General features: G+C 34.6%; 3 protein-coding genes and 1 pseudogene across 4 annotated transcripts; 3 read left to right on the top strand and 1 right to left on the bottom strand.

The window, feature by feature from the left end:
- Positions 1 to 1,714: 1,714 nt before the first annotated feature.
- On the bottom strand, positions 1,715 to 25,464 carry LOC106402286. Of its 2 annotated transcripts, XM_048758002.1 has the most exons (4): positions 24,736 to 25,463; positions 24,530 to 24,652; positions 23,882 to 24,449; positions 1,715 to 2,213 (listed from the first exon to the last, which is right to left on the bottom strand). In XM_048758002.1, exons 1-4 carry the CDS (start codon positions 25,195 to 25,197, stop codon positions 1,891 to 1,893), a joined length of 1,476 nt encoding a protein of 491 aa, XP_048613959.1. In that variant the 5' UTR covers positions 25,198 to 25,463; the 3' UTR covers positions 1,715 to 1,890. The 2 variants fall into 2 exon arrangements, with proteins under 2 accessions (XP_048613959.1, XP_048613958.1); XM_048758001.1 differs by lacking the exon at positions 1,715 to 2,213 and having other exon boundaries at positions 23,242 to 24,449; positions 24,736 to 25,464.
- Positions 13,055 to 15,984, top strand: LOC106402287 (annotated as a pseudogene).
- LOC106398370 (UPF0187 protein At2g45870, chloroplastic) lies at positions 17,147 to 18,482 on the top strand. The gene has a single exon (XM_013838940.3). The coding sequence runs from the start codon at positions 17,319 to 17,321 to the stop codon at positions 17,934 to 17,936; it is 618 nt and encodes a 205-aa protein (XP_013694394.1). The 5' UTR covers positions 17,147 to 17,318; the 3' UTR covers positions 17,937 to 18,482.
- Positions 22,030 to 24,754, top strand: LOC106402288 (homologous-pairing protein 2 homolog). Its single transcript, XM_013842994.3, has 7 exons — positions 22,030 to 22,171; positions 22,275 to 22,300; positions 22,514 to 22,781; positions 22,862 to 22,932; positions 23,005 to 23,193; positions 23,259 to 23,364; positions 24,520 to 24,754. Exons 1-6 carry the CDS (start codon positions 22,144 to 22,146, stop codon positions 23,355 to 23,357), a joined length of 681 nt encoding a protein of 226 aa, XP_013698448.1. The 5' UTR covers positions 22,030 to 22,143; the 3' UTR covers positions 23,358 to 23,364; positions 24,520 to 24,754.
- Positions 25,465 to 25,505: the final 41 nt, after the last annotated feature.

Genomic DNA, 25,505 nt, shown 5'->3' with positions numbered 1-25,505 from the left:
ATACACTAAACACTACACTAGGTTATGCGAGAGTAATTTTATTTTGTTTTTTTGTCTTTCTACTCTATTCTTCTCTCTTTTTAATTTTTTTTTTGTTTTTTTCCATTTTCACTTATTATATTTTTCTCATTTCCTCCACCAATCACACTCATCAAAATATTAAGTGTGTGACGGGATAGTATTATTAGCGTTAATGTTGTGGAGTAAAAAAAGTTTATGTCTAGTTATTCTATTTTTCGCCAATTAAATAAAATATGTTTTTAGCTCATTTACTCCAGAAAATTAAAATAGAGAGATGTGTTACGAAAAGTTTTACTATAGATTTTGCTTTTATCTTTCCTCCGTATTTCACTTTTTAGCTCATTTCCACTCATTTACTGTATTACATACCAATTACAACCTAAGGGTGTGACTGGTAACCATCATGGGAACAATAGGAACGGATAGGAAAGGAATGAGTAGGAATAAAATTTTAGGAATGATGAGGAATGATGGTTCCTTATCAAAATTAATGAGGAATTAATTTGTTCTATAATTCTCTACAAATAAAGGAATGAAGAGGAATGAAAAGGAAAACATATTCCTCATGAATGGTAAAAAGTTTAAGGAATGTTAAGGAACATAGTGTTCCTTCTCATTCCCTTGGTCACCAGTCATGAATGGTGACCAGGGAACGACGAGGAATAATGCATTCCCTAACGTTCCTAAAAAAAATTACCATTCACAAGGAATAATAATTTCCTCTCATTCCCTTTCATTCCTTTTTTTGTAGAGAATTAAAGAACAAAATTATTCCTTGTCAAATTTGATAAGGAATAACCATTCCTTTTCATTCCTGGTATTTTATTCCCGTACATTCCTTTTTTATTTGTTCCTCTTGTTTCCCGGATGGTCACCAGTCGGACCCTTAGAGTGTGACGGGATAGTATTATTAGCGTTAATGTTGTGGAGTAAAAAAAATTTATGTCTAGTTATTCTATTTTTCACCAATCAAATAAAATATGTTTTTATCTCATTTACTCCAGAAAATTAAAATAGAGAGATGTGTTACGAAAAGTTTTACTATAGATTTTGCTTTTATCTTTCCACCGTATTTCATTTTTTAGCTCATTTCCACTCATTTACTCTATTACATACCAATTACAACCTAAAACAAAGATGTTTAACAATATTACGTACTTAATAAACCATATTATCTCTTTGTTTTTTTTTGTTTTTTTATGTTCAATGCTTTCTTTCACTTTTATATTTTTGATTAGTTACAAATTACATAGCACTTAATCAATTCAATACTCAAATGTATTATTTTTATGTAAATTAAATTAATTATGGAAAAATGTATGAAGTTTTTTTAAAATTAATACTTATATATATTATATAATTTTTTTAAATGATCTTTTGATATACATCCTAAGTATTTCAAATAATGTCTTTAGAATTCTTTTAAAAGTAAAATGACACATGACATTTTTTTTAAAAAAATTATTTAAAAAAAATTATTGTAAAATGACACATGAGTTTAAGGTGAAAAATCATACAAAGACATTTTCATAAGTTTCATCTTTCAAACTATATGTTGACTTGGTAGGAGGAGCTTGGAGTTGAATATGATGAAGATGTCGGCCTAAGTCTGCAGGCTTATTCTGATCTGATTCCACATGGTAAAAAGAGGAGCAGAGGGCAGTAACTTTCAGGTAAAACTTCTTTGAAATTTCTCTCTCTCAGGTCTATTTGTTTCTAGAAACTTAGACAACAACATATGCCATTTCTTCAACATTATTGAAATCTACAATAGTTTTACACCCTTGACCAAGGCATAAAAAGAACACACAAAGAAATTGTACCACACACTCAGTCACTAAAACATAGATGCACCTGAAATAAAACTTACTATCCACGAACCTGTCTGGTCCTAACTGAAATAGGACCCTTTAAAATAGCTTTACGTATAATAGGCTCTTCAACCGAATGAGCCATGTTGTCCACATGTCCTGTATCCGCTCTATCAGAACCATCCATAAGACTTTCCTCATCTTTAACCTCAGTAGTAGTATTAGTCTTAGCATTATGTTTGGTTTCTTCCTCACTGTCGTAGACGACAAAAGCCTTCTCCAACAACTTCACGGGGTCTTCTCTAAATGACATCACATCCTCAATATTATCATCTGTATCCGATATAGACTTCTTAGATTCTGATCTCACATCCACTTCACCTTCTGAAAGATCAACTCATATTGGCAGTAGGAAACACCGTTTCACCGCCTTCTTCAACATCCGACCTGTATTGAGAATTAAGAGTTTTTCTTTTGTATAATAAACGAAAAAAAAAAGACAGTACTTGAAAATTGGCAACCTTAAAAAAGAAGAACAGAGTTAGAAGAGATCTTACAGATACATGAGCATTGTAGCCATGCGTTGACCTCCATTCTTAGTGTTGAACTCGTCAACAAAGTAATCATAGTGTGGATCATGCTTTTGCCCTTCTTCGTAGTAAAGCACTTGAAGTCCTTCTCCATGATCTGCGCTTTCCAGAATCAATCATCTTAACCACAGTACTAAATGAAAATAACTCTGAAAAGTTGATGTCATCATGTTGGCACTATACTTAGATATATAACAAAATGCGTCTATATATATGACCTAAAAATCTCAAAGAAAGTCTAAACTGATGTCGATCACTGAAGAAGTCTCTCATACCTGCTGGAATAAAGGTGTAGTCGGCAATTCTTTTCTCAATGGTCTTAATGATTTTGTCCCTGAGCTTGTTCGCACCCTGAATGTGTATATAAATTCACAAATTATCAGAAAAATAATCCACAATGCTTGACCTGAAGCATCATCCAACAACAAAAAAAAATCTGTCTTTTTCCGTCTCAGACATGAAGCATCATCATCAATTCATGATCCATGAAGAAAAGAAAGCGAACCTTCTGTCTTTGCTCTTGCCGGTCTGGCTATCAACAACAGTTGACTTCACCATATGTGGTTTGCCAAGACTGATTAAATGCTTACATTCTTCCTTCGACTGGTCAACATCACATCAAATAATAAAATTAATACCCGCAAAGTTTCGATTTTTAGTTTCAAACATGCATCAATTCAGACATAACAGACACTGAAACATTTCACTGATATAAGAAGACAAACCAAGAAGTCGTGGTAGACGAAAGCTCTGGGTTCCCAAGAGAGCACTTCAGTCCACTGATCTCAGCTTCCGCAAATAACTCCTTCTCAGACTGGTGTGTATAGCAGAGTATACTTGGCACATAAGATTACTAATAATACAAAATCATGCATGCAGAAACTCATTTAATACTTGTTGTGCCTCGTTTCAAGATATCGGACATGGGATTTCCCAGAAACATCAACATATTAATGACCACTACGACAAATCATATATAATAAATAGTATATATAAAAGCATTGATAGAAAAACTCAACCATCAAAGGGGAACAAATATCGTAGCAAAAAAAAAAGGGAAAGAAAGCGAACAATTTATTTAGTCATGCCTGTTGATAAACAACTTAAAGGAGGAACCTAAAAATCATTTTAGTAATTGTAGTCATAAAAGGACCACATTGCTCTTCTTTACTGGCCTCCTCGATTACGCAATCCGTAAAAGCCGTGTATTGTTCTTTGCAATAACAACTTCCTTTTCCTCTCATGAAATACCTGTGAAGCCCCAAAACAAATTCTTTTTCCCCTCCGGGAAAGGTGGATTCGAGTTCCCTCATCATTACCTTCTCCACGTGTCCATCAACAATCTCGATATACTTATGATAGTAATCAGAGTGGGCTTCCATACAGTCCAACATGGCCGCCTGCTTATCCGGCTTATCCCTATCAGGGCATTCTGCAAGTGCCATGAATGATTCTTTGCAAGCACCTCCTTTCAGGTAGTTATCTTCGGCATGGAAAGCACTTTGGTCAGCCCTTTGGTACCGAATTCCTTCATCATGGGAACAGTGCTCATACACTCTGCCAGCTTATTCACGGCTTCTTCGCAACCGTCTTCATGTGGAGAACAAGTGGACGGCGGGACTTGGTCGTTTGGAGAACGGGACTCAGAATTCACCATATTCGCTTTAATGGTTGCAGGGTTTTTACTCAAAATCAAGTGAATTATATAGATACTAGGGATGTGAGGTTGCTTGTTGGTGCAAGGCGAGAGAAAAATGAAAGTTTTCCAAAGAAGAAGATACCTAACCTAGCTACCTCGTTTCGTGAAAGTCAAAATCAAGTGAATTATATAGATACTAGGGATCTGAGGTTGCTTGTGGTGCAAGGCGAGAGAAAATCGAAAGTTTTCCAAAGAAGAAGGTACCTAACCTAGCTACCTCGTTTCGTGAAATTTTCCATATGTTTCGGTGACTCAAATCAAGTTGTGGAAATTTTCTATAAATGGGTCTTGACTAATATTATCATTACCAGAGAATTGGAGCTTGTTTGCAATGCAATGCAGAGAGCAAAAGGAAATAGAAAAATTCTCTATAACTTTTTTTTTTAATGTTTTTTTTTACTAAAAAAATTCCCAAAAAGTTTCATTAAATGGTAAATAGAAATTTATTCACATGCGGTTAACTAATTCAACTCATACATTTGTAACGTTTGGGTTTTATTAAAAATTTATGTGGTTAACTAATTCAACTCGTATATTTGTAACGTTTGGGTTTTATTATAAATTTATGTTTAATTAATTATATATTTTGTTTCATATGTAAAAACACATATTCATCATATATTCACATATACACATGTAGGTCCGTCCTAAAGCATTAGCTTTAGGCCACATCTATAATTAATATTTTTAAGGCCACAAATCTTAAATTGTGTAATGGTCATACATGATTGTTCAAAACCTCTAGATTTAATATTTAGTCATTTTAGATTTCATACTTAGTTAGTCTCTATTTCTAGACTAATTTTAATCTATTAGGTGTTTTCCTGCACCATGTGCAGTAAAAAAATTTAAAATATTTTTTAACAGATAAATATAAATTATATTTTAAAATAAAATTTTATTAATATTGTAAATTTTCTTTTTCGTATCAATATTTTAATATAAATTTGATTTAATTAAACATAAAAATTATATTTAAAAATATACATGTATATATTTGAAATTATAATCTTAGATAGATTTTTCTATCTAATTATTTTAGTTAAATATATTAAATAAATTTGTAAAAGTTGCATAATTACCAAAAATTAAAATTAAACAATATTTATAAAATTTGTAGATATATAAGAAAATAATGATTTTACGATTATTTTTTTATAATTTTCTAAAACAATTGTATACATTTTTGAAAATTTTAGTAATAAAATTGTAAAATTTAAAAATATATAATTAAATTATATTTTGAAATTTATAATGTCATATTTGAATATATTTATTTTAATGATGATTTATGAGTTATTCCCATATTCTAAAAAAAATTCCAAAAATATAAATTGACATTAAATGTAATATTTGAGTTATTACCATATTTTAAAAAGTTTACAAAAATATAAATTAACATTAAATACAATTGTCCATATCATATTAAGTTATAAGACATGCCATCAATTTTAATAGCCATGTCATATTTGTTTTGTGAAATTGATCGTAGAAAAGACATGTGAGAAAATCACTTAGCAAATATAGTCTAAGAGATTTGTCTGAATTTATAACTTATAACCATATATATTTCATTTTAACTATCTGTTATTGTTATGTAACTTACTATAGTTAAATTCAGTGATCTTTTATGTTTCAAACACATTTAGTATGTAACTTATCATCTTCTGTATTTATATATATATACACGTCTTAAGTACGTGCTAATCTTGTTTTAATCCTTAGCAAAGTGTTTGACATTGCGAAATAAATTTTGATTTAATCTTCAGCAAAATGGTTGACATTGTGAAATAACCAATATTTATATTGTTTTCCCAGCAAATTACTGGTTGACATTGTGAAATTAATTTTTAGCTATGTAACAAACATGAACCCTTTAGAGGATTCTTCGTGGTGACTGGTAAACTAGATAGAAGCTCGGAGAGATATTTTTGAATATGTTTGAAAATAATGAGATAGTTAAAAATTAAAAGATATGCATTGTGTTCACATTTACAATGAAGTGTTTTTCTGTATGTATGATTCAGGCATTGTGTATATGTTATATTATTCGAAGGTAATACTCGAATGGTTTTGTGCTGACTTTTGAGTTCTGAATATATCCCAACGAGAAAAATGATTCTTCAACAATCCAAACTTTGCGCTTCATGTGCCAGCTTCACATTGGTCCAAACCTATATCTTTAGTCCACATTGTTAGATGCCCAATCACACATAATTGGTCATCTGCATTTTGCAGTCTGATAGAAATTGAGAGTGTTTATATAGTTGGTGAATCTTCTTCTACTTGGATTGAAGATCTTGTAGTCTTGTGTCATAAGGAATGAAAGAAATAAGGCAGGTCTCGTCCATTGAATTGGGCCTATTTCAGATAAGAATTAAACGGACCTAAATATAATGGCCCATATGGCTCGATTAATACGACAACGTATAAAGAAAGCTTCTCACTTGATCTTCTTCCCTTCGGAATTTTCCCAGAGATATCAAGGAGTTTAAGGTGAAAAATCATACGAATACATTTTAATGGCTTTTCTCTTTTAAACTACATGAAACTAAAGTTGACTTGGTAGGAGGAGCTTGGGGTTGAATATGATGAAGATGTTGGCCTAAATCTGCAGGCATATTCTGACCTGATTCCACATGATAAAAAGAGGGGCAGAGGGCAGTAATTTACAGGTTCTTCTCTGCTTGATGTCCGCTGCATCAAAACTACCAGCTCAAATAACTCAGAAGTCGCCAGGTCAGCACCGCCAAAACCTGTACAAACATCTACAAATCCAAAGCTGAGCTCAGACAACGGTTTGCAAACTCCTGTAAAAGGTACATTTCCTGCAACTTTAGTGCGACATTTTGTTGATATGGGGACTTATTTTATCTCAATGGACCCTACGTAAATTGCAGAAAATGGAAAAGGGGACCCTTGGGAAGAACTAAGTGACGCTTTGAGTGCGAAAAAGGCACAACTGGCTCAAGCCAACAATGGTGGGTGGAACAAGAAAGGGAGCTCAAGTGGAGGATCGGCGTGGTCTTACAAGGCATTGCGAGGTAGCGGAATGGGACCTGTAATGAATTATATTAAATCTTTTGAATCTCATTCGGGGTATGTGAAAAACTCAGACAGAAGAAGAGAAACAACCATTTTGTTTTTGATGCTGTGTTGAGTTTTCGTTCGGGTAGGGGTTTATTATTTAAATATAGAGAAAAACGATGGATGTTATTCTCCTTCCAAGATCATTTTATTTTTATGTCGAATCCATTCAAAATGTCTGAAACATTAATGAATGTGTTTTATGATTCTTATCTACTTATAGAGAACCCTATGCAATGAACAAGCTTCCAAAAGCTCAAAAAGAACCCGAGCAGTGGCTGCAGCTAATAAAGCTGCAACTTGGCTGTTGTTAAAGCCGTTCAGAATCAGATGGATGGTAAATTTTGTCAAAGTTGAAACTTTTTGGTGAAAGAAAATAAAAAATTGCAAATCTTTTTTGTTTTGGTTTGATGTTGATTTCGGTTTTGTTACCGGTTTTCTCTGTAACCCTGATTGAGCTAAAAGACAATAAAGAGAACTGCAAATCCCCTCCCTCCCTGGACATAAAAGCAACGTAAAGCAGAGAGCAAAAAGCAAAGCAGAGCAGAGAGAGCAAAAAGCAAAGCAGAGCAGAGAGAGCAAAAAAAAAAAAAACAATGGCTGGAGGAGGTGTAGTACGATTTGGTGTGAAGATGATCAAAATGGTTCTTCCAGTTGTGAAGGAGGTTCAAAGGTGATTCTCAGGAAAAGCAAAGGTTAGTGGGGTTCAACTTTCTCCTATTTATTTCTACTTTTCCATTCTCTGTTTCTCTAACTACACAATATCTTTATTTGTTGTCAGTTTGGGTTGTGAAGGTTCTCAAGGCAACCAGATCCTTCTTTCAAAGGTTTTTCGGAAACTTGTTTGAGAAGATTTGGGAGAGAGTTGGAGGAGAAGATGTCAGGGAGAGGATCGAACAGTTGACGGAGGAGTATGAGAAGTGGAGGAAGGAGAGGGAGGAGTAGTGTGAGAAGTGGTGGAAGGATGCTGAGGAGGAGGAAGCTGCTGAGGAGAAAGAGGAGAAAGCTGAGAAGGAGGAGGAGGAAGCTGAGAGGGACGACATCGAGGAGGAAGAAGAAGAAGAGGAGACCAAGTGGAGCAAGATGGACGAAGTGATGGAGCGTATCTGCGAAGCTGGAGATCCGTTTGTTTGGGGAAACTAGAAGAAATAAAAGTAGTAGTTTTTTTTTCTGTTCGTTCTTGTTGTGTCGTGTGTCGTGTGGTCAGAAATAATCTCGTTAGTTTATTTAAAGTGTGTTTTTGTTCTTTGTTCTTTGTTTGTGTCTTGTTTAATGTCAGTCCCTTCTTCTTGTAATGGAAACTAGGTGATACCCGCGTCCTGCGCGGAGTGAATGGATTAAAAGAGATTATAACTTTTAATCTATAGATATTAGAAATGCAAAACTTATAGTCACAAGATTACATATTATATAATGAGTTGAGACCCACCATAAGTGTTTTGCTTGCAAGATCAAATTTGTAATGAAGGTTTGGGAAGAATAATGTGATGAGTAGATGTGCTCAAAACAACCTATTTATATATACGATGAGGAAGGATTAGATTTTAAATGATGAAATCGTATGTGATTCGGATGAAAGCTAATCTATAAGAGTAATCAAAAACTTATATAAACTAAATTATGAAGGAAAAAAAAAACACATACAATAGAATTATTGTTTTCATAAAATAAAATATACATATAAGATAAAACGAAATATAAGCAATAAACTAATAAAATTCTTGAAAAACATGAGCAATGACACCATAAGAAACACACTTAATGATGACGTTACTGTAATCATAAAACATGATATTGAAGCATATGTGATAGAATGACATAATAAAGTGAAATCACGATGTTATCACCTAGGTAAAATGACAATGTTACCACCTAGGTAAAATCAGGAAAACCTAATGTTTTGGTAACAATGTTTTGAGATATAGACTGTGTGAGGAGATGTTAACATCGGCTACATATTTATATACAAGAAGTTTTGGGTCTAGGGTTTGCTATCTTTATTCGAAATCGCTTTAAATATATGTAATATTCAATAATTAATACTGAATAACTTGCGCTACAATTCTATTTTGAAACTCGCCTTATTACTCCATTTGCGAATTGATCTTTCAAAATTAGAAAACATTTTATTCTTATTTTTAATATAAGGAAATAAAGATTGCAGCTTGATTGAAAAAATCAATCGATCTCAAATCAATAATCAATTCTGATTTTGAAACTTTTCATTTTTCGTCGCCATTTTTGTATAGAAATTATTGAGTTCAACTCCTATAACATACATTTATTCCAATAGCGTCATATTTATCTTTATACATTCCTGATTTGAAATATCATGGAGATCATCGTATGTCCCATTAAGTGTTGTGTGATTGACAATCCCTTTGTTTAGGTGAAAACTTATATTATTAAGAAAGTAGAAAAATATTGTAATATGTAAGTTTTAATATATATTTCTTTTCACCAATGCCATTGTTGTCAGGTTGGGTTGTGAAGGTTCTCAAGGCAACCAGATCCTTCTTTCAAAGGTTTTTCGGAAACTTGTTTGAGAAGATTTGGGAGAGAGTTGGGGGAGAAGATGTCAGGGAGAGGATCGAGCAGTTGAGGGAGGAGTATGAGAAGTGGAGGAAGGAGAGGGAGGAGGAGTGTGAGAAGTGGTGGAAGGATGCTGAGGAGAAAAAGGAGAAAACTGAGAAGGAGGAGGAGGAAGCTGAGAGGGACGACATCGAGGAGGAAGAAGAAGAAGAGGAGACCAAGTGGAGCAAGATGGACGAAGTTATGGAGCGTATCTGCGAAGCTGGAGATCCGTTTGTTTGGGGAAACTAGAAGAAATAAAAGTAGTAGTTTTTGTTTCTGTTCGTTCTTGTTGTGTCGTGTGTCGTGTGGTCAGAAATAATCTCGTTAGTTTATTTAAAGTGTGTTTTTGTTCTTTGTTCTTTGTTCGTGTCTTGTTTAATGTCAGTCCCTTCTTCTTTTAATGGAAACTAGGTGATACCCGCGCCCTGCGCGGAGTGAATGGATTAAAAGAGATTATAACTTTTAATCTATAGATATTAGAAATGCAAAACTTATAGTCACAAGATTACATACCACAAGTGTTTTGCTTGCAAGATCGAATTTGTAATGAAGGTTTGGGAAGAAAAATGTGATGAGTAGATGTGCTCAAAACAACCTATTTATATATACAATGAGGAAGGATTAGATTTCAAATGATGAAATCGTATGTGGTTCGGATGAAAGCTAATCTATAAGAGTAATCAAATACTTATATAAACTAAATTATGAAGGAAAAAAAAAACACATACAATAGAATTATTGTTTTTATAAAATAAAATATACATATAAGATAAAACGAAATATAAGCAATAAACTAATAAAATTCTTGAAAAACATAAGCAAGGACACCATAAGAAACACACTTAATGATGACGTTACTGTAATCATAAAACATGATATTGCAGCATATGTGATAGAATAACATAATAAAGTGAAATCACGATGTTATCACCTAGGTAAAATGACAATGTTACCACCTAGGTAAAATCAGAAAAACCTAATGTTTTGGTAACAATGTTTTGAGATATAGACTGTGGTGAGGAGATGTTAACATCGGCTACATATTTATATACAAGAAGTTTTGGGTCTAGGGTTTGCTATCTTTATTCGAAATCGCTTTAAATATATGTAATATTCAATAATTAATACTGAATAACTTGCGCTACAATTCTATTTTGAAACTCGCCTTATTACTCCATTTGCGAATTGATCTTTCAAAATCAGAAAACATTTTATTCTTATTTTTAATATAAGGAAACAAAGATTGCAGCTTGATTGAAAAAATCAATCGATCTCAAATCAATAATCAATTCTGATTTTGAAACTTTTCATTTTTCGTCGCAATTTTTGTACAGAAATTATTGAGTTCAACTCCTATAACATACATTTATTCCAATAGCGTCATATTTATCTTTATACATTCCTGATTTGAAATATCATGGAGATCATCTTATGTCCCATTAAGTGTTGTGTGATTGATAATCCCTTCGTTTAGGTGAAAACTTATATTATTAAGAAAGTAGAAAAATATTGTAATATGTAAGTTTTAATATATATTTCTTTTCACCAATGCCATTATTGCTGTAAGAAAATCTTTAAAATGCATAGCAAAGATATTTATAATGCATAGCAAGGATTTCATGTACACTATATCTTTAAAATGCATAGCAATGTTATTATATATGGCTTATTGAGAGTAAAAAAAATACTCAGTAATTACATATCCCAAAAAAGAAGTCTTTGTTTGAAAACAAAATCTACATTTACATTTGAAATATTGTATCATAAATTTTATAGAAAACTCCTCTTTTCACGTCAATTGTGTTGTCATTTCCTACGCTAACATTGCCATTGACAATAATTTATTTGATCCCGTGATTGACAAATCAATTTTGATTCATATATTACCGGAACACTATAAATGGTAATGTATTAAATTGTGTTGCCTTGAATCCAAACTATCATAAAATGATCGTCGATTACAATTGCATTGATAATTATGGAAACGATAAACGTGGTTAACATACAATGGAGGAGATTTGAAACTATTATTAGCTTTTAAAAATACTATTTATTAGATCGTTTTATGTAATTTTTTTGAAAAAGTGTATGTATATATCTATAAGATTTTGCGATTATGTAAGAATTGTTTAACATTGTGTTTGACAACACATATATAACGAATTCGTGATATAGCAACACATATATAAGTAGATATGTAGATACATACGTACACAATGGATTTTATATAGTTTAACTATATAGAAAGGCATTAATATTTAAGTCAGGCTATACGAATTTCCATATTGAAATCGACAAGTATGAAGAATCTCTGGTTATGGTAATAAAATTTCTGCGTATTTGAGAATGGAAACGTTTGTAATCAAAGAGTAGTAGCGCATGGGATAAATTATTTTGTTAGTCAATAAGGTTATAGTATATACGGAAGTTTTAATGTAATTAGCAATGACAAATTTTGTAATTAGTCTAGTTAAAAAAGAGTGTTTGAATATAAGGTGTGAGAGAACTTGTGGTGATGTCACACAGGAAATGATACACATGTAATAAACACATGAAGTAAAGTTTAGTTTTATCTAATGCTCCTGAAATAATAAGAAAGGGATTCCCAGAACTTTTAAGAAAGTATGGAATGAAAGTCATATTATAGTAGTGGTTTTGGGTTGATGATATGTAGTGGAGTCTCTCTCTCTGTCTCTGTCTGTTAATGTATGTATGGAGCATGTTTGGTTAGTGGGTTTTTCCGTTCGGGTAAGGCGGTTGATCTGTTCAACAACGCGGGTCTTCAAGCTCAGAGTGTGTGCTTTATATCCAGGTAACGAGAAACATTTTTTTTAAACTCCTCTGAATAAATTTTTGATTATAGAGTTGGGGTTTTCAGGATGATTTGGATTCTGAAGCCGCGGTTTTGCTTCACCCCAATAGTCTTCAGTGATGATGGAACAGTTTCTTTAAACTCTTTTGGTGTCAGTGAGGATGGTAAGTTGTATATGGCTTATGGCTTTGCTCAAGTGGTAGTGTGATTGGGTAACTATTAAAGTGATGAAGATTGAAGATAACACAGTGGAGCCTGCCTGATACTTTATCTTGGGTAAGGTTTCTTCAAGTTGAGAATTTCACTTATCCTCAGTTGAACTTCCACTTTGACACGCGTCTGTTGATTTCAGGTTAAGTTTAGTGGAATTACATGGACATCAGGATTTTTCTACAGTCGTTACCCAGCTCCACAGTGAGTTTTGACCCCCCTCCCCCCCCCCCCCCCAAAAAAAAAAAAAAAACTATGTTGAGGAAATGGTATGAAAAGTTTTGAGTTTTATGAGGCTTGTTTCTTATTGTGGTATGAAAAGAGATAGAGCTAGATGGATCGCACCCTTGTTTGCTCTATGCGTATGGTGGGTTTAGCGCAAGCATGCTTAGTAGACATCTTGGTGCTGTGTTCTGTTTTGCAAACATCCGCGGTGGTGGTGAGGAATGACATAAAGCTGGCGCGCTTGCTAATAAGCAGAATTGCTTCGATGAATTCATTGCCGGGGCAGTGTATCTGGTTTCTGCTGGTTATACACAACCGAGGAAGCTTTGTTTCGAAGGTAGTAGTAACGGTGGGATACTTATATTAATCAGGTAGAGAGAGTCTTAAAACTCTAGCTCATGCATCATATATAGTAATCATATAGTTAGATGAAGAGTTTTGTTTATTGTGTGAAGCAGAGACCGGATCTGTTTGGGTGTGCTTTGGCGCATGTTGGGGTCATGGACATGCCCCGGTTTCACAAGTTTACCATAGGACATGCTTGGACTTCTGAGTTTGGTTGTTCTGACAAAAAGGAAGAGGAGTTCCATTGGTTGATTAAGTAAGTCTTGTTTTAGGTCAAACATAAAGGTTCCTTGTTTTAGCGAATATGGAGCCAGAGAAGGTGAGGGTTCGTCTGTTGTTTGAGGATCCTCAACGGATTCTGAGTAAGTGCCAGAAGAAGCAAGGTCTAAAGCGGAGCTGGGTTGTTCTGGATCCTAAACGTCACCGAACTGTTTCAGAGTTTTCTGATCATCTTCTTCACACGTTTTGCCTCTTCGAAGCTTGTCCTCATGGCCTCTCTCTATCTGTAGGCCTACTCCTTCTTTGCCCTAACATTAATGGTTACATGCACTGTTTAGGGTCTTTCTTATGGAAAGTTTTAATCTTTGATTTCAGATGGACGGTTTCGTTTTGCCGCCGTTTGAGTCGAGCTGTGTATTGAAGATAAAGACATTGTGTGGTTACTGGTTAGTTTCACCAAAGCTTTCACCTTTTATGTCTTGTTAAGCAGTTTCATTTCGGCTCACTGTTCAAGTTTTCGTTTTTTTGTTTGTTTCGTAGTGTTAAGAGAAAGAAGGAACCTTTGTTAGAGATTGTGGAGGAAGACAGTGAGGAGAATATTTGTGCTGCGATTGAGGAGGCTGAGGAGAGGGCTCCTGGGGCAATGCTTCTTGCTAATGAGGAGTTCCAGAAGGGAACTGGAGGATAGGAAGATGAGCTTGAAGAGATTGTCCCGGAGAAGAAGACTTCAAAGAAACGTAAAGCTTCGAGTAAAAGCACAAGCTCCTCCAAATAGGATCTCGACCAGAACGACTCTTACTCACTTATATGTGTATTCGTTGTTATTCAGGTTTTGATTGTTTTGTAGGAGGAAGAAGTGTAAGTTAGCTACCACTGAAGAAAGTCCCGTGGAAAGAGAAAACGAAGCCGTCGTAAGCAAAGGCGATGCTGTGAAGAAGAGTAAAACATCGGATGCGCAAAGAACTGAAAATGATCAACAGGATGAAGTTAAAGCCAAATCTATGACCAAGTCAAAGAAGTATGTTTTTTTGTGTGTCAAAACTCGCTAGCAACTCTTGAATGATCTTTCACTGGTTGTTTCTTCATTGCCTTACTTTCTTGTTACAGGTCCTCGCAACAAGACAAAAGCAAAGAGCCTAACGAACAGTGCAACCTGTCTGGTGAAACTAAAAAGGTTCGACTTTATTTCATTGTCTCAAAGAACTAGAAGGGCTTGTCGTGTGTTTGTTTATTGTCTGAACAGTGCAAATCCTTGTTTGCAACAAGGAATGTGAAGCTAACTCTTCCTTGTATTTGTTTTAGACACCTAGCAGAAGCGCTCGGCGTAAAAAGGCTAAACGCCAATGGTTGAGAGAGAAGACAAAACAAGAGAAGGAAGAGGTTCGTCTTCAGATGCTTCAGAACATAAAATGATAAAAGACTTATGTACCTTCACGCGATTTAGCAACAATGATACCTTCTTTCTTGTTACAGTATTTGCAGCTTAAACAGAAGCAGATGGTTGTAGCACCCACCCAAAAGCCAGCTTTCACCATAAACCACCAAGTAACCAAGGAAAATCGCTCTGAAGCTCTGGAAACTCAACAGCCTGATGAAAATGGTGATGGGGTTGGGGATGAAGTGGTTCCTGTGGAAGTGAGGCCAGGCCACATTCGCTTCGAGCCGCTCGGTAAATTGTCTCTCTGCAGAACTTTGGTGCATTTGCTTTTGGCGCTCCTCACTTCTTGTCTTCTATGCTTACTTTTCAGATGAAACAGATCAAGCTTCTGCTGAAGAAATTGCACCTCCTGCGGTATGACTTATCCCTATATTTGTATTATTTTTTTTTAAGCTTTGTCTGATCATGACTTGCTAATGTTAGGAAAAGTTCGTGTGGAATGGAAACATGACGAAGAAGAAAGGCCAAAAATGGGGAACTGAGAAGGCAGGATTGTCCAAACGATATGCTCAGGATATGGATGAAGATACTTATCAGACAGAGCCAGCTGAGGCAGAGACAGTTGCTAAGGGTCAGATCGACTTTTAACAGCTCCTGGCTTACTCTGGCTCATTAAAGGTTTGCTTATAATATTTGCTACCCACAGTTCTCTATAGGTATAATGAAGTATCTAAGATCTCAGAAAGAGATATGAGAAACTTAGGTTTACATCTTTAGAATCTCTGATGTTTTTCTTCTTCTTCATTTTGGGTATGTGAAAAAACTCAGACAGAAGAAGAGAAAACCATTTTGTTTTGTTCCTATGTAGTATGATAATAGAATATGTAGTTAATGCATCTTGTTTAGCATAGTAACAGAGCATAAACCATTTTTTTAGAATATGTAGTATGAACATGGCGGTAGAGTCGAGCAAAGGGATCTTCTTAAAAGTATATACTTTTTTTTGTCGACCATATATATTTATAAGATGCACAAAACCACATGACAACAAAGTTGATCTTATTATGATAACAATAAGACCATTGTCAACATATTGAATTGGTTGCATTCTGGGAACGAATATGCTCGAATCCGAATGCATAACTTACTATACTTATAGTTCTATATATACCATTGTCAACATATTTTCAATATTTAAATCTGATTTCATGTTGCCTGAATATTATTACAATATGCACGTTATATATGCCCTTGTCGTAGAGTATACTCCCGCTGTAGAAGACTTTTATTCATTAAATAAACATGGTTAGGTCAGTTAATATATTTGCCTACTTGGGCAAGTATCTCTCAGAATCTTGAATTAATCTAAAGTGTTTTAAATAATTTTTATTAGTCGTACCGGTCTTGCAATTATGTTTGCCTTTTGTTGTGGCTTTAGGTGCCATGTGGCCTTTTAGAAAAAAACTTATGTTTATATCAGATTATTGGTGTGAAAAGTATAAAAAGTGTAGGATATCAAGATACTAAAACAAAGATGTTTAACGATATTACTTAATAAACCATATTCTCTCTTTATTTATTTTTTATGTTCAATGCTTTCTTTCGCTTTTATATATTTGATTAGTTTACAAATTATATAGCACTTAATCAATTCAATACTCAATTGTATTAATTCTTTGTAAATGCTTAAATTAAAAATGTTTAAAATTATCTTTTGGTATACATCCTAACTTTTTCGAATAATGTCTTTATAAAATTTTAAAAGTAAAATGACATATGACATTTTTTAGAATTTTTATATAAATTTTTTTATCTTAGATAAAATAATTTAATACTTATTATGTAAATAAATTCATTTATTAAGGATGTATATTTCTATTTTTAGATTAGTTTGTTTTCCGACGTGCAGATTATCAATAAGATGACTTTCGTCTTCAACATCGGATTAACCTGACTAAAATTCCATATGCAGAATAAACAAACAAATTAGATTAACATTTTACTTTGAAAATATAAATATGTATATATGGTGTACTGACGACAGATCCAAATGACCAGGAATCGGATTAGGTTTACATTAAGTATGTGTTTAATAATATACTATTAATTAGCATTAGCATGGCTAGTTAGTTAAAGCTTTAAGCATGAGGACCTTTCACACAAGTTAAAGGATAAAAATATAAAATGGCTCTTGATACTTATTTTAAGAGAAGTATTTATAATCGAAACAAGGGAAGCATACATATAATTAAGCAATCAACAAACCTCATACATATAAAATGGCTCTTCTTCTCCATCGTCGTCGTCTCCACCAAAACCCTAATTATACCTCGATTTTCCCGCCGAAATGTATCAATCAACGAACCTATCTTTCTCCTCCAGCTTCACCCACCGATCTCTCCTCGAACGACGATTCCGCCCCAGAAGACCTCCCAAACCCCTCGATTTCACCCCTTCATGCGTCTCCTCAGATCCCAACTCCTCCGACGATTCGATCGATCTCTCCTCGAAGCTCGTCTCCCTCCTCAAAGCCGTCCCGAACTGGTCAGACGGGATCAAGGAGAGGCGGATGCGGCAGAAACGATCCCTCTACACTCACGAGAACTGGGTCAGACACCGAAGCTCCCTTCGTCATCTCCGCCACGTGTCATCCAGCGCGTCTTCTCGCGTCATACTCTCCTTGATCCCTCCCGTGTTCTTCTTCACCACCGTCGCCGTCCTCATCGCGGGTTACAACTCCGCCGTGGGGTTCGAGTTGTTGCCTAGCTTCTTCCCGGTGCTCCGAGCTTCTCCTCTTCCCTATCAGCTAACCGCTCCGGCGTTAGCTCTGCTTCTTGTGTTTCGCACGGAGGCTTCGTATTCGAGGTTTGAGCAAGGGAGGAAAGCTTGGGTTAAGATTATAACTGGAACCAATGATTTAGCTAGGCAGGTTGTTTCTTCCGTTAATGGTTCCCCCGGTGGTTGATGATTAGGATCCGTCGACGTCTTTCAGTTTGGAGAGATTGGTCGCGGTGTTTCCTTTGAATGGGTGCTTGGTGAATGTTCTCTTGTCTTCACGTTTGATGGCTTGATAATCGGATGAGATCTCGATAGGCGATGAAACTCTCCGATGATGTGCTAAAGCAATGAAGGAGGAGATGTTGTAGTCTCTGGTTTTTTTTCATCCGTTCGGTGGTTCGATGGGTTCGGTGTGCGGTGGTTACGGTGTATTCCGGTGAAACACGTGTTCGTTTCGTTTTCTCCGGTGATGACTCGTAGTTTGAATCAAGATGTGGTGACCTAGTGACGCGTGTCCCTTGATGGCGAGGTCTCAACGCGTGTACGTCCAAGTGAATTTCCCGATGCGTGGTAACGTATGGCGCCGATCGGATTTTCTTTTTTGACTGTCCTTGTGTTTTGGGCTTTTTGTTTAATACGTTTGGGCTTTATGCTGGGCTTAGATCCTTATAGCGTTGTATCTTTTTGTTGTGATACTTCTAAGTCAGATGGCAAAAAAAAAAAGGTTTGCCTTTTTGTGGTGGCTCCAGGTGCCATGTGGCCTTTTTTAAAACTTATGTCTATATCAGATAATCGGTGTGAAAAGTATAAAAAGTGTAAGATATCGGCTGTGGCTGTATTGTACCGCAACTTATTACATTAAAATATGTGACTGTATTGCAGTTGTAAAATATTACGTTAGAAATTTTGTTATTACTATAACGCTGGAGCATTGCCAATCACTATTGAAAACAAAGGAAAATATACACTAAACACTACACTAGGTTATGCGAGAGTAATTTTATTTTGTTTTTTTTGTCTTTTTACTCTATTTTTCTCTCTTTTTAATTTTTTTTTTGTTTTTTCCATTTTCACTTATTATATTTTTCTCATTTCCTCCACCAATAACCAATCACACTCATCAAAATATTAAGTGTGTGACGGGATAGTATTATTAGCGTTAATGTTGTGGAGTAAAAAAAGTTTATGTCTAGTTATTCTATTTTTCGCCAATCAAATAAAATATGTTTTTAGCTCATTTACTCCAGAAAATTAAAATAGAGAGATGTGTTACGAAAAGTTTTACTATAGATTTTGTTTTTATCTTTCCTCCGTATTTCACTTTTTAGCTCATTTCCACTCATTTACTCTATTACATACCAATTACAACCTAAAACAAAGATGTTTAACAATATTACGTACTTCATAAACCATATTATCTCTTTGTTTTTTTATGTTCAATGCTTTCTTTCACTTTTATATTTTTGATTAGTTACAAATTACATAGCACTTAATCAATTCAATACTCAAATGTATTATTTTTATGTAAATTAAATTAATTATGGAAAAATGTATGAAGTTTTTTTTAAATTAATACTTATATATGATTATATATATTATATAATTTTTTAAAAATTATCTTTTGATATACATCCTAAGTATTTTAAATTAATACTTATATATGATTATATATATTATATAATTTTTTAAAAATTATCTTTTGATATACATCCTAAGTATTTCAAATAATGTCTTTAGAATTCTTTTAAAAGTAAAATGACACATGACATTTTTAAAAAAAATATATATAAAATTTTATTTTAGATATCTCTTAAAAAATCCTTATCATGATGTATATTTCCATTTTGAGATAAGTTTCTTAGGATGTAAATAAGGATATGTAAATAAGGATAAATTCATTTTGAGATAAATTCATTAATTAAGGATGTAAATAAATTCATTTTTAGAATTTTTATATAAAATTTTATTTTAGATATCTCTTAAAAAATCCTTATCATGTAAATAAATTCATTTATTAAGGATGTATATTTCCATTTTGAGAAAAGTTTATTTTCTGACGTCCAGATTAACAATAAGATGACTCTCGTCTTAAGCTTTGTTCAACACAAAAAAAAGGATGACTCTCGTCTTCAATCGGATCAACCTGGCTAAAATTCCATATGCAGAATAAACAAACAAATTAGATTATCATTTTACTTAAATATTAATATGTATATATGGTGTATTGACGACAGATCCAAATGACCAGGAATCGGATTAGGACTTCATTAAGTATGGGTTTAAAAATAATAATTAGGATGGCTAATTAGTTAAGCTTTAAGCATGAGTTTATGTGACCTTTCACACAAGTTAAAGGACAAAATGGCTCTTGATTATTTTAAAAGAAGTATTTATAATCGAAACAAGGGAAGCATACATATAATTAAGCAATCAACAAACCTCATGCTTTATTGGTCTATATCCAACATCTAAAAAATCATAAACTTGCGTGGAATATTCGGATTGACCTAATTAAGTCGCTATATTAAACTTGTAGGAAGAGTACAAATTTATGTACGACCCTAACTTATCATCTTTCTGTATACATATATATATATATATATACGTCTTAAGTACGTGCTAATCTTGTTTTAATCCTTAGCAAAGTGTTTGACATTGTGAAATTTATTTTGTTTTAATCTTCAGTAAAATGGTTGACATTATGAAATAACTAATATTTTTATTGTTTCCCACAAAATTTCTTGTTGACATTGTGAAATTAATATTTTACTATGTAATATGAACCCTTTAGAAGATTCTTCGTGGTGACTAGTAAACTAGATAGAAGCTCATAAAAATATTTTTGAATATGTTTGAAAATAATGAGATAGTTTTTTTTTTTGTCAACAATGAGATAGTTATAAATTAACGATATGCATTGCCATCACATTTGAGAAGAGTTTTTCTAAATGTATGATTCATGCAGTGTGCATCTCAGTCTGGTGTATCTGTATATTATTTGAAGGTCATTCTCTGGTTATTTTGAAGTAATGAATGCATGTTTGATAAATAAATAAAAAACTCAAATGATTTTGGTTCTGACTTTTGAGTTCTGAATATTCCCAACGAGAATGATTTATTCAACATTGTGTCCAAACTTTGAGCTTCATGGGCCAAGCCTATCTTTAGTCCACAATGTCAGATGCCCAATCCCCACTTGATGACCATTCACAGTTGCATTTTGCAGTCTGATAGAAATTTGAGAGTATAATATAGTTTTTTTTGTCAACCGCATATCTAGGCTAGATCAAATGTTTGGTCACATAAACCGATTTTTCGAAAATCACCTCTGTCTGGCCGGATCTGACCTATATGGAAAATTAGAAATATGAGATATACTCATAACTTCGAAATCCTCATGTAATCTCTGTAATACTTCGATCTCTGTTGCCCATCAAATTTGTAGTCATGTCCACTAGGAAAGAGTATAATATAGTTAGTGAATCTTCTTCTACTTGAATCAAATCTTTCTTGTCCCATCTAGTAGGAGAATAAAAAATGAAAAATAATAAGGTAGGTCGCAGCTGAAGCACTGTCCATAGAAACTGGACATACTAAGAAAGTAACATTATTATGTAAATACTAATTGTATATAGATAGTAAATACATCACCATAGACGGAAGATGAGTAGGAAAAAAACAAAAGATAAATGTTCTAATATCCTTAAACATTATAAATTTAATGCTTTTTAAAGCCAAAATCAAATTTAAATGGATTGTGCATAAAATTTATTTTAACTAAACTTAAATAAGTACAATAAAAATATTCAGATTAAACTAAGCTTAAATAATTTTATATGTTTTCCATCACGTGATATATAATTTACAATAATCAAATCTGTTAGACCAAAAATATTTAATTTCTTAAAAAATCATTTTTAAAAGAATTGTCTAATGATTTATATATTAGTAATAAATGTTAATATATACGTAATATTGAAATGAAAAATGAAAAATAATAAGGTAGGTCGCGGCCAAGAACGCAGAACACACAGGCGGACAAACTAGCACGGAGTGCAAGAATTCAACCGTCGTTCGTCGTTCACATGGATGCAGAGCTACCCTCTTGGTTAATAGAGTCTATATGAATCTGTTTTCTTTTGTTGATGACAAAAAAAAAAAAAAAAAAAAGGTCGCGGCCGAAGCGCTATCCATAGAAACCGGGCATATCAAAGATAAGAACTAAATGGGCCTAAATACAATGGCCCATACTTAATAGTTCGATTAATACGACGGCGTACAAAGGAAGCTTCTCGCTTGTCAGTATCATCTTCTTCCTCTCGGAACGAAAAAAAACGTTGCTCACTCCCTCTCTCAAGGGTTTCAATTTCCCGCGCATTATAGACGACGAAAACATGGCTCCTAAAACGGATAACACAGAAGGTATAATCTCGCGAACAGATCTTCCACTCTCTTCGATCTTGTTCCCCGAACTGATTTTTTTTTGATTTCTCTCTCGTTTCCTGAATCTGTTTCGAATCTGCAGCGATCGTTCTCAACTTTGTAAACGAGGTAATAATCACTTCTCTGCGATCCCTTGTGCTTATCGGGAGACCTAATTTATAAACATATATGCATTAGTGGATTCGAATCTGAAAATTGAGCTAGGTTTAAGTGATGTCTAACTGATTTATGAAGTTTTGAACCTGGACGATTGATTCATGTGAAGCTTGTAAAATCGATCCGTTTGTTCTTGTGTGATGAATTGGGGTCTTTATGTTGCAGCAAAACCGACCTCTGAACACCCAAAACGCAGCTGATGCTCTGCAGAAGTTTAATCTCAAGAAGACTGCTGTTCAGAAAGCACTTGATAGCCTTGCTGATGCTGGCAAAATCACTTTTAAAGAGTATGGCAAGCAGAAGCTGTACATTGCTAGGCAAGACCAGTTCGAGATTCCAAACACTGAAGAGCTTGCTCTGATGAAAGAAGAAAACGCAAAGCTTCAAGAACAGGTTCAAGAGAAGAGGAAGGCAATCAGTGAAGTGGAGTCAGGTGTGTTGTTAACTTGCTTTTGAATCACTTCATAGTTGCACGCAATAACATTATCCTCCCTGATGTTGTTGTTTTCACAGAGGTAAAGAGCTTGCAGTCAAACTTGACACTAGAGGAGATACAAGAGAAAGATGCTAAGCTAAGGAAAGAGGTAAATGTTCTCTTAAGCTTTGGCTTAGGTAATAGGTAAAAAGCTTAAAATGTGATTTCATCTTTGTACCAGGTTAGGGAAATGGAAGAGAAACTGGTCAAACTACGTGAAGGTGTTACATTGGTGAGGCCGGAAGACAAGAAGGCTGTTGAAGATATGTACTCTGACAAGATCAATCAGTGGAGAAAGCGTAAGAGGATGTTCAGAGACGTTTGGGATACTGTCACTGAGAATTTTCCAAGAGATATTAAGGAGTTTAAGGTGAAAAATCATTACAAAGACATTTTCATAAGTTTCATCTTTCAAACTATATGTTGACTTGGTAGGAGGAGCTTGGAGTTGAATATGATGAAGATGTCGGCCTAAGTCTGCAGGCTTATTCTGATCTGATTCCACATGGTAAAAAGAGGGGCAGAGGGCAGTAACTTTCAGGTAAACTTCTTTGAAATTTCTCTCTCTCAGGTCTATTTGTTTCTAGAAACTTAGACAAACAACATATGCCATTTGTTCAACATTATTGAAATCTACAATAGTTTTACACCCTTGACCAAGGCATAAAGAACACACAAAGAAATTGTACCACACACTCAGTCACTAAAACATAGATGCACCTGAAATAAAACTTAGTATCCACGAACCTGTCTGGTCCTAACTGAAATAGGACCCTTTAAAATAGCTTTACGTATAATAGGCTCCTCAACAGAATGAACCATGTTGTCCGCATGTCCTGTATCCGCTCTATCAGAACCATCCATAAGACTCTCCTCATCTTTAACCTCAGTAGTAGTATTGGTCTTAGCATTATGTTTGGTTTCTTCCTCTCTGTCGTAGACGACAAAAGCCTTCTCCAACAACTTCACGGGGTCTTCTCTAAATGACATCACATCCTCAATATTATCATCTGTATCCGATATAGACTTCTTAGATTCTGATCTCACATCCACTTCACCTTCTGAAAGATCAACATCCTCCACATGTCCTGCATCTGCTCTATCAGAACAATCCTTAAGACTTTCCTCATCTTTAACCTCCGTAGTAGTATTAGTCTTAGCAATTTGCTTGGTTTCTTCCTCACTGTCGTATAAAACATCATCCTTCTCCAGCAGCTTCACAGGGTCTTCCCTAAGTGACATCAGATCCTCAATAGTATCTTCTGGATCCAATATAGACTTCTTAGATTCTGATCTCACATCCACTTCACCTTTTGAAAGATCACCACCATCATTAGCTTCTTGTTCTGTTTTATTGTTTCCAGAACCACTAGATGAACTCCCCCCACCATTATTACCCGTATTGTCAGGTCCACAAGGCGAAAACTGACAAAGCTCTACAGCTGCTCGTGCAGCCACTGCTGCATGAGCTGCTGACTCAAACGCTGCTTGTGCAGCATCAGCCACGTCTTTGTACTTCTGCTTTCCTCTCTTAACCAAATCAGACAACCCATAACCTTCACCTATCTCATCTTCTCCAACTTCACTTGTTAACTTAGCCTTGGAAACATCTGATTGTCCCTGTCCCTGCACGAATCATAAAATTTGATGGTTAGTACATGCTGTCCTCATTTTTAAAATTTGTTGTGGATTGCAGGTTTACTTACCTCAGTGGACGTAGAAGAAGCTTCTTCAAGTTTCAAAACGATGTTATTTTCTGCAGCAATCTCCTTCAATACCTTCATCCTAGCTTCTCTCGGTGGATGTCTTGTCGATAACTTCTGAATTATCTATAGTAGTAACACCAAAACGAAACATGAATATAATAAGACACTGAGGACACTTTTAGGTTGAATGAATCAAAGTTGCTTACTTTGGGATTAACCCCACAATTACTTCGCAACTCAATGGGCCTAGCTGCAATATCTTTGCCAAAACGCGAAACCAAAACATTACGGATCTCTTGAAGCTCAGGAAACTCTCCGATTCTAGAAGCTGCAAAGAGCAAGCTCGAAACAGCTTCCAGAAGCTCATCAGGGCAATCTCTGTTGTGTTCGAAGAGGTGAACATGGTCGAGCAAGAGAGTGAAGTAGCCATGGATGAAGAAGAGAACGTCGAGTGTGTTTTGGTCTTTAATGACTTGGTCGACTCTGTGGTAAGCGTTCTCGTGTTGCCCAAGCTTAAGAAGCTCGGTGACATCAGAGGTGGCTTGAGAACATCTGACTTGACGTTGGTTCTTGAGAATAGAGAGCCTAGTGAGAGCTAAGTTGAGAAGAGCCTTGAACTTCTTGGTTTTGAAAGTCCGACCAAGCAAAGCGTCTAGCTTCTTCCCCATTTTGCTCTCAACAAGTTGAAGAGGAGATAGATGAAAAAGGTTTAGAGTGATTCTTGGTTTCAATGGGAGTTTATAAGAAGGTAAGAAAATATAGACGCGTTACGAGTTACGAGTTACGACGTTCGATGACTTAGCAACGGAGTAGGAAAAAAACGACCAACTAAAGAAAAAGTACGGGGTCCGTAATTATAAAAACAAAAAGGACCACTTCTGAAAATCGTGCGCAAAGGGTTAAATATTTTAATTAACGCGAGGATCAGTTTTTTTTTGAAACACAACTTATACTAACGCGAGGATCAGTTATCTTT

The sequence above is a fragment of the Brassica napus genome, chromosome C5, assembly GCF_020379485.1.
Source record: "Brassica napus cultivar Da-Ae chromosome C5, Da-Ae, whole genome shotgun sequence".
Lineage (NCBI taxonomy): Eukaryota > Viridiplantae > Streptophyta > Magnoliopsida > Brassicales > Brassicaceae > Brassica > Brassica napus.
Note: the sequence above shows the minus strand (reverse complement) of the source record. Positions and strands in the feature narration are given on the sequence as shown.

Excerpts from the sequence above, each read along its gene's own strand:
- LOC106398370 (XM_013838940.3), top strand. The coding sequence starts at position 17,319 with ATGTATCAATCAACGAACCTATCTTTCTCCTCCAGCTTCACCCACCGA.
- LOC106402288 (XM_013842994.3), top strand. The coding sequence starts at position 22,144 with ATGGCTCCTAAAACGGATAACACAGAAG. Across the intron at positions 22,301-22,513 it reads TTCTCAACTTTGTAAACGAG|CAAAACCGACCTCTGAACAC; the intron begins GTAATAATCACT and ends TTTATGTTGCAG. Across the intron at positions 22,933-23,004 it reads ATGCTAAGCTAAGGAAAGAG|GTTAGGGAAATGGAAGAGAA; the intron begins GTAAATGTTCTC and ends TCTTTGTACCAG.
- LOC106402286 (XM_048758001.1), bottom strand. The coding sequence starts at position 25,197 with ATGGGGAAGAAGCTAGACGCTTTGCTTGGTCGGACTTTCAAAACCAAG. Across the intron at positions 24,653-24,735 it reads ATTGTGGGGTTAATCCCAAA|ATAATTCAGAAGTTATCGAC; the intron begins GTAAGCAACTTT and ends TTACTACTATAG. Across the intron at positions 24,450-24,529 it reads CTTCTTCTACGTCCACTGAG|GGACAGGGACAATCAGATGT; the intron begins GTAAGTAAACCT and ends TGATTCGTGCAG.